The 9619-nt window shown below is 42.2% G+C and overlaps 1 protein-coding gene across 3 annotated transcripts in view; it reads right to left on the minus strand.

Moving 5' to 3' along the window:
- LRRC7 (leucine rich repeat containing 7) overlaps positions 1 to 9619 on the minus strand; it is a 290296-nt gene that overhangs the window by 76894 nt on the left and 203783 nt on the right. For all 3 annotated transcript variants that reach the window (XM_019528410.1, XM_019528409.1, XM_019528408.1), the window contains exon 14: positions 8148 to 8272. In XM_019528410.1, the coding sequence (XP_019383955.1) occupies positions 8148 to 8272 (125 nt within the window). The remainder of the gene's footprint in view (positions 1 to 8147; positions 8273 to 9619) is intronic.

Here is a 9619-nt window from a genome sequence, read left to right on the forward strand (position 1 = left end):
GCCCCCCACACCATCTCCATACCCCCCCCGCCACTCCCCAGACCCACAACCCTCCTCAGAAACTACACAGCTCCCCCACCCACATCCCTGCTTACCTGGGACAGCGCCTGTTTGTCCCGCTCGCAAAGGGTGTGTGCTGGGGCAACAGAAGCGCCACAGGGATGCTCTGGCTGGATACCAGAGTGTCTCTGGAGGACCCATCACTGGTTTGCCTCAGGGCACAGTCCTGGACCATGCCCTACCCTGCTTTTTTTCTGTGTTTTTTGTTTTTTTTTTTTTTAAATACATGGATTTCCAGGTATCAAATTTAGAACCAGCGCTGCAGATATGCAGTGTGGGCAACGTTTTTTTTGTACCCAGTGTGCCTCTTGAGGCATCTCAAACTACTTTGAGGCACCACAAGAGGCACATGTGGGTTCGTCTGGATGTGCCCCATATGTCTAGATTGTCCTTAATAATATACACGCAGCATTATAATTTGTATAAATTAAAAGGATGTAAAAAAATACATCTGAGGTTTCAATACACAGCTGATATCTATTAATAGGTATGGCCAATATGCAAAAACAAAATTAATTTGAAAAATTAAAACCAATCAGAACTACTAACACTTAATTTTGAAATATAATGACTAAATATTAAAGATACTACACTTTGACATGCCTTTTACTATAAAAGGTAAGTGTAGGATTACTATGTTGAATTATTATGGAAATCCAAAAGGAAAAAATAAACTGGGAGATTGTTCTATACAGTGCTACTAAAAAGCTTTGGTTGATTTACAGTTTAAAAAAAATCATATTTATATATGGTCTTATATAAAATTTACATAATCTGAAAATCTGAGCCATTATTTAAATGTATGATTTGTAATATAACCTTATGAGTGGCTGGGAATCAAGCTAGATAACATATGCACCATAAAAGACTATATAAAGAATAATATACTATGACTAAATGAGTTACATCTGGAGAGGCAACACATTTAATACAAGGGTTTTCAGCAGGGTTCAAATGTATCATTATGATAACTACCATTCAGCAGTAAAAACATTGGCAGCTTTGTTAGATAAAATCCATTGGGAAGCATGAATCTTCTTAAGAGATATTAAAACTATTAAGAATGACAATTACCAATGAGATCTAGACTCCAATTCCAATATTGTTCTTTTATGTTTTATACTTAAATGTTACCTCAAAAGTACCATGCCTCTGGGAAAAGAATTTCCAAAGTGCAAAATTGCTGATGGAAGAATTTCTTGTTTTAATTTCAACTCCCAAATCTATTTTACCTTGAAATGATACAACTGATTGAAAATCACTTTTAAGGGAAAGATACAAAATAAAAATTATACACACTTCTAGTTTAATTAAACCTGAAATTTTTTTGCTGAGTTATTCTCTGTAAAACTCAGCTGAAATCACTAGAACCTCTCTGCAGTGTTGGGTTCACAGCACCCTGCACTTTTAAAATGGGTTGCAGATGAGAGCTGGACATCCACAGAAACAGCAGTGGCGGAGCAGGGAGCTCCCGACTCCTCACTCCCTATCTCTGCTTCCACATTGGTAAAGGGAGGGGGAGAAGATTCCATGGTCTCTAGGTCCTGGTGCCCAGGGAGCTTTAAAGAGAGTGCCTACAGTTGGGTTGCTCCACAGCGTCTGGATCCTGGCACCCGGTCAGCTTTAAAGAGTATGGCTGCCCCAGCAAAGCTCTGAGTGCCAGGATCCAGATACTGTTTCTCTACTAGCCCCTGGTCCCAGCTGCTGTCCTCAGCTGCTTCAACAGGTGCCCTGGGAACTTAGAAAAACAGATGTACAGCTAGGACTCCCAGCTGAACATTCACCTTTTTTTTTTTTTTTTTAAAGGTCTGGGGCACTGTGATCCTGAAATCAGTGAGATGCTCCCTGGCGTTTGGCTCAGGAAACTGTCCCCCAGGCCCTGAGGCAGTCCCCTGTTAGATGTGAAACTTGGCTGAATACTGGGATCTGTCATGGGTCAGCCCAGACATGCTAGATGTTCAATTTAAAGTGTGATACAAATGAGCCACAGAGATGTCACACATTATATGTGGAATATCTTTGTGGCTTGTTTGCTATATTATCATGTCATAAATTGGATTCAATGTGGGTCAGTATTACTATTTATTGTGTGATTAACACTGTAATTATATCTTAAATGTAACATAGGAGCCTTGGTAAAATTGTTTATCAATACAATTCCACAATAATCCCACTAACGTCTACTTTACAGAGAGAAATGAGTATGTATGGCAAAGTGTTTATGTAGATAGGAAAATGGCTATATGGAGACATTCCTTTACTGCATGGATTTCCAGTCCACTTGCAACCACTCAATTTGAGCTCTTTTTTTCATGTTTAGTGCAAGGGAGCTGTTTTGTATGACTTGGAAAAGTTAGCAAACCAGCTACCACATGAAATTTATTTCCCAGAAAACTTTATAGATTGCCACAAACCTGAACAGAAATAATTCTCCACATATGTCTTTTATAATGAACAGGTAGAGATGTAATATTTATGGGGCAACTGGTGGGCTACAGCCAACATAAGGATAAAAAATAAAAGTAATGTTCCCTACAAGGAAACACAAATAGGATTGCTATCTGTGAATACTCGTTCTATTCTTCCTGTAGATCTTGGACTTCTGGTAGCCTTATATATACTATAAAAACATTCTAATATTATAAAAGCCTTACTCTGTCTGTCTGTAACTCTTTATTCACACTCTGATTGGTTGAGTGCTCCAAGAACATTCCAGACAGATGGCAGCATGCTGCCATGACAGTGGGGACAGAGCAGAGGGGTGAGGCCAGAGCTGCTGACCTTGCACCCCCACCCCGGCCCTGCTCCCCATTGGCCTCACCCCCCCCGCTCCAGCCCCTCCAGTCCACACTGTCATGGTGGCACTATACCCACTGTCCCCTAGCAGGGCTGGAGTGGCAGGGCAAGGGCAGCAGTGCTGGCCTCAACCCCCACCCCAGCCCTGCTCCTTGGAGGCAGAGGTGGACAGAGGGGGGGAATGGGCCCAGACCCAATGCGGCGGGGGGGAGGGGAGAGTGAAGGGGAATAGGGCTGGGCACCATGCTCCATCCCCCCGACCCCCCCATGATGGTGAGGACTGAGAGGCCAGAGCAAGTGGGTGGCTGCTGGCCTTGCCCCCCTGCTCTGGCACAGAGGGCCGGACACAGGGGGTGGGGGAGGGTGCACAGGGCCAGAGGTGAATCTAGCCTCGCCGTCGCATACAACAGAGCCCCAGCAGCACGGAGTGCTGGTGGTGTAACACTGGCTTCGCCCCTTCACTCTGGCACACAGGGCCAGATGGGGGCGGGAGGTGCATGGGGCCAGAGACGGAGCGGTGGCATCGTGGGGTGCTGGGTGGTGGTGCTGCCCACCCCCCACCCCATCAGTCATGACAAGCAATGGCGGGGATGGGCTGGGACAGCAGCACGGGGTGGTGGGTGGTGGTGCTGTATCCCCACCCACCTCCCTCATCCCCACCCCCCTGCGTCATTCTTGAGGGGTAATTGGTTAGTATAATATATAATATGCTAGAGTAGCAGGCCACCAAGTGTGTTTGACTGTGGTGGTTGATGTTTTGTCAAATGATGTCAAGTATGAACAGAGAAATTTAAACCAACTCAAAAATGGTGGTAAAGTTGGTCATGATACTGAGTTTCATTTCATCATTCTTTCCGTTCCATCTATACAGATTCATTAACTATCACTAGTTAGAGAGGGACTGACAAAGTCATAAAATGAAAACAGATTTATTTTTGAAAAAGGGTAAGTTATGACCAACTGCTAATTCCATAAGGGAATAGGAAAGTGTTTAAATTTAGTCAAGCATAGAGTGGACTCATGCTAGAACAGACTCATTTATATCAACTATCCGCACGAGAAGTCAAAAACTCTTATAACTCAGAATGACTGGCTTAGTCCCACTGGAGCAGGGTTTAATACACATAGGGAAAGCACTGGTGATGTGGACACTCAGATGCAGTGAGCCAAACATTTGTGAAGATGGTCTGTACCAGTCCAGTGGAACTTGGGTAACTTATATGGTATAAAAAGCTTTCTGTACTCTTCTTACTTCTGTACTTTTTGTTCCAATCCATTAATAACTATACTGGTTCAGAGCTCATGTTGCCATTCATACCTGCTAAACTTCAACCCCATCTAATAAGCCTCAGATAAAGCTAAGTGCGAATGGAAAATGAACTCTGATATTTTCCAGTAGAAAATATATGAGATTAGGAAGCAAGTATCCCATGTTTCTGATTCCAGCACTAGGGCTATGTGGAGCTTCAGTCCCTGATTCAATTCAGTGGAGATTCAGCCTGATTTGGTGGCCAAATCTCCAAATCCAAATCAAACTGAATCAGAGGACTCTTTAATTTCTCTGAATCGAATCGGAACCCTCTGAATCAATTCAGAGATATCTGGAAAGATTCGGCGATTCAGACATAAACACAGCTTTAAATGTTTTTTCTACATACCTCTAGGTAACAGGTGGTTCACGAATACTGTGATGTTGGGTCAGATTGAGCGTCCCACAGAAGTGCGGGGGGGGGTGGGGCTCCCCAGTATGCTCAGCAGCAGACCCGGAAATGGACCAGAAGCACTTCCAGTCCACTTCCGGAGACTGGTGCCTTCTGGGTCTGGGGGGCACTCAGGGTTCCTCCATGGCCGATTACCAAGCCAGGGGGGTGCGGAGGGGGCCCCCCCCATGCACTCCCCAGTGGACCTGGAAGTGGACCAGAAGTACTTCCAGTCCACTTCTGAGTTTGCCACTAAGCACGCAGGAGACCTCCCCCTACTGTGCCCCCCTCTACATTCACGAGGTGCACCTGGTACCTCAAGGTATGTAGAAAAAACATTTAAAGCTGTGTCTATGTCCAAATCGCTGATTCCTCAAATCCGCATCGAATCTTCAGATTTAGATTCGGCCAAATTGAATCGGGGACAGTGATCCGAATCAATGAATTGAATCACTGTCCCCAATTCAGGCCAAATCCAAATCTGAATTGAATAGGGTCTGTTTCGCACACCTGTATCCAGCAGCTCTCTCCTGATAGGATCATCTCTCAAACTGCACAGACCCAAGCAGATGTTCATGTGGGGACAACTACCCCAAAAATGAATAAACAAAGCAAGCAACCTTGGGGTTAGTTCCTTGAACATGCATGCTGAATACACATGGACAGTACTTGTATATTTGCTCCTCTCTGCACAATAGATGGCAGGATTTGAACCAATGTATAAACCAGCAATTATCCTATCTAGTACTACATTTTACAATGAGAATTTATTCAAGTGAAATATTGTTATTGAAATATATAATCAAGCTGCATTGAAATAGATATGTGTGTGGTTTTTAATACACTGTAATATAAAAATGAAAAAACCAGAAAAATATAGCACTTTCCAATGTAGCATACTTAAAAACATGAGGGTGTTTTAGAAGCAAATGGCAATTTCAAAATAAAACCATTGTGTGTGCAATGATAACTGAGCCACATCAATTCTCTCCATGGTTGCAAACAATGGGTGGGTTCAGTAATGCCATCATCAGTGTTTCCCACTGTTGTGTAGTTTCCCATTTTGTTGCGGAGATAAAACATGAGCAGTGATTTTGCCATTAGTTTCTGAAACACTCTTGTATATTAACAGAAATGGCATTCTGTTTGAACTCATTTCTAAATGTTACTGTAAGTCAGAGGTGCAGGTTATTTAGTGAATGCATAACATACAAATGGATACATCTGACACTTTAATCCACTAGTCACTGGATTTTAGGCTGATGTAAATTAACCAGAGAACTGATTGATTTGATTTAAGATTTTAATGTAATTATTTACTATGAGGCCATGATTTTTTTAAAAGTTAGTTTGTTTTCTGTTTAACAAAGTCATCAGTAGAAAAGAGTGCATTTATTCTGATCATAACCAAATGGTTGGGTACTTGCAATTAAAAAGTTAAAAGGAAATGGATGCCCCAGTGAGAAGTCCATTTAGTAGCTGTAAATAAAAGTGTGTGTGTGTTCTTTTATTTTACACACTTTAACAAGATATGTGATACCATTACCCATATTAGCTTATCTTACAGTTGCCATTTTGCAATGTGGGTTGCTTTCAGCAATTTTTAAAACTTTACAGTTGCAAAGTAGTTGATCTATGATAATTCCCTGCTATTATTCTGGAAGCAGCGAATCTTATGCCAATGGAGAATATAAGGACTGGATGATGTCCCAACACCACTGAAAATGATGAAATAGAGGCACTGTACAGAAGGGACTATTCATGCTATCCAGACTGTTCTCTCCAATGACTCATTCACCAGACAACTCAGGCAATTTCCTGTCTCACTTAGTCCTAACTACCAACACTGTAATAGGCTCCTTTTCTTCTGAGTTGCCTCTTTGTTCCTCAGTGGCTCCTAGACCTGAGGTACTGAGATTGCCATGACATTCTTCTTTTCCAAGTCTCAGCTGTTACTCTCATGTCAGTGGTCAACCATGTCCATTGATTTCATTGTAGCTCTCCTGTGGTAGCTATACAGTATCTCTAGCTCTAGTACATTGTAGCTGTAGTAGCTATACAGTTATCTTGGGAAGCAGACAACAACGTTGTCTCACTTCCCATCCCATTCTTCCCAATAGCTCATGGAAGTATCCACTTGTTCACAGAATACATTTTCTGATTCAGTTTCCCTGCTTGTGTTCTCTTGGACCTATGCCTTCAGTTTAGCTCCATTTTTTAGCATGAGCTCCGTAAGGCTTTGGCATAGAGTCTGTCCCTGCCTCTGCAGATCATTCCCAGACAAATGGAGAAGCAGAACATGCATACCCAGATTTCCAAGCATTGCCTCCACAGTTCCTTGAACAGTTTCTTCCAGCAGAACAATTAGGCCACTTTATAACCTCTTGTGGACTTTGCCTATAAAAATTGACCCACCAGAGTCGGTCAATTTTTTTTGTTACCACTCTCCTTTCTGATCTGCTTGCTTCCTCACTTCTGAACAATTATCTCCTGACTATTGTTTCACCAGCATCATCCTCTGGCTTCCCTTTTCTGACTGGTTCCTTCTGTGCTGGAACCCCTTCTCACAGATATTTCTTGAATTGGGCTCTTGACTCCTGGTTTCTGATTCTGGTTCCTGCCTTTTGGATTGTGACTCCCCCACGTCTCTTGCCCTACAATCTTGGGCCATGGGTTACTTCTGACTATTTACCTTTATGCTTCAGGCAACCTGCCCTTGTCCCAGATATAAGGCAAAGCCTTTTTTCAACTAAGGGAAGGTAACTGAATCTCTTTTAATTAGCACAAAATAAAAATATCTATTGCAAAGCCTATTTCTTTCATCATGCATGAATCTGTGAAGTCAGCCTGTTGTAAAAGGATCATCTAGAGTTGGCTAACAACTTGCATCTTTCTAACATTTTTTTTTTCTTTTTACTAGAACTGTCACAAGAAGGGCATGTGACGATGTAGCTGGGCTATGGCAGCCAGCCAAAGTTTGCACAGCTATACCATGCAATTCTCAGTTTCCACACATTCATAAATGGGATTTATATTTGTATGACTTTGGGCACATCTACACATGCATTAATGCGCCATAGTTACGGCGCATTAAGCCTAGTACCTGAAATAACAGGTACTAACTCAACGCGCAGCAACCCGTGCTTCTACACAGTAGCACCAGGGTACACATTTTTAGTGACATTAATGTGCACTAGACTAATTCTACTGTGCATTAGCTCATTAGCACAAGTTTTACTGTGATGCACTAATGGGCAGCAGAATTAGTCTACTGAGCATTTCACTTCTTGTGTAGATGTGCCCACTTTGTATCCAAACAGCTAAGTCTATCAGCCTCAGAGTATCCTGAAGACATTCAAGTTTTGATATCCAGGTAACAAAAACCTCATCTAAAAATGTCAGAGCATACTGATGGGAGAATAGTCTGTTTATTTTTTCATTAATTATTGTATTTGTTCTCAAATACTTTATATAGCTTAAAACAAAAAATCAAGTTCTATCATGGCCTCTATTTGATTTTACCCACAACACACATGCAACAACGGCAGAACAAGAACAAGTTACAACAAAAGCAAGAAAACCCACAGTTACCTTAACTTTCCCTGCATTGTCTTCCTCTTCCTTTTTTTCTTCAAATTCAAAGGCTACAGTCATACGCTGCTGCCGTTGCTCCTCCCACAAAGTAGGGTTAAAACTATCACTGTCTGACTGGAAATCTATAGTTACATTCCAAAGTAATATAAAAAAAAATGGCGAGTAAGAGAATATACAATGAATGCACCAATCAAAACACATGACATTTATTTTAAACTAAAAAATAAAATATGTTGTGTTGAGCCTTAAGCCTTGCACTACTACAGACATGGCCAACCTATCACACACAAGCTACAAGAGACACAGGCAGCTGCTGTGTGGGGCATATGAGCCCCAGGCACTCAGTATAGGGAGGTGGCAGAGAGGCAGGCAGCAGAGTGCTCTGTGAAGCAGCGCTGGGGCAGGATGCTGCTGGAAGAGGTAGAGACAGATATTACAGCCAAGAGCCAGGTTAAACCTTCCCTGGGGCTCCACAGCTGCTGCATTCAGAGCTCTGGATCTTCACTGGCCATATGAAACTGTGATAGCTCTGAGGCTAGGGAGTGGTTGACCCGGCTCTTGGCAGCGACACCTCTTCTTGCAGAAGTGTTCTGTCCCTGCTCTGCTCCTTGTGGCCAGGGCCAAAGCCCCCCACCTCCATCCTGGTACCTCAGGGCACAAACTACCAGGGATTCTGGGGAAAGCAGGGTGAATAACAGTGACACCTGGTAAATGGGGAAGGTTAACTTGTGGCATGCCTGTCAAAAAGGTTACACTGAACTCTTTTCTTATAATTGTATAAAGAGATGGAAAAGTGACACAAGTTTGTCTTAATTTGCAAATAACCTTAAAGAAATAAATTGAAAACTGCTGCAGACTGGTTGCATTTGAACTAAATACTGTCAACTATGTATTGGAGAACTCCTATTAAGGTTATGGGACTGTGTAATCAGAAGATTAAGACAGTGCTTTAGGTGAGGAGGAGGAGGATGGGAGAGTGGTAGACATTAAGGGTCAGATCCTTTCTTGTTAGGTAAGTGTGATTCCAGTCCATCCTGCTTGAGTCCCTGAAAATCCTTTAACTCAAAAGGCTGGCGAGTCTTCCTTCTCTTTGCCACTTTTTATACCTTAGTCTTGACGTGAATATGAAAAACCATTATGAAAATAGATGTTTTAATGGTTTTTCAGGGACTTAAGAATAGGGGAAGATCACACTTACACATTTGGTCAACTAACAGTATTTAGCCTTAAACAGCTGTTGCCACCAGAGCTATGAAAGAAAAGCAGCTCTCCTCCCACCCACAGTATAAGTGTCAGACTATATTTTATATTCTGTTACATCAATCATCAATTAAATGAATTCAATGGGATTAATCCTGTGTCAAATAACAAAATTTGGCTCCTTCTTCTGACTTCAAAAAAAGAGGACAAATCTTGCCCCAGAATAGGCTGCTTTACATGTACTGTTTGTTATATCCCCAGCCACCAAA

Source organism: Gavialis gangeticus, unplaced genomic scaffold, assembly GCF_001723915.1.
Source record: "Gavialis gangeticus isolate Ggan-Ray unplaced genomic scaffold, GavGan_comp1, whole genome shotgun sequence".
Taxonomy (NCBI): Eukaryota; Metazoa; Chordata; order Crocodylia; family Gavialidae; genus Gavialis; species Gavialis gangeticus.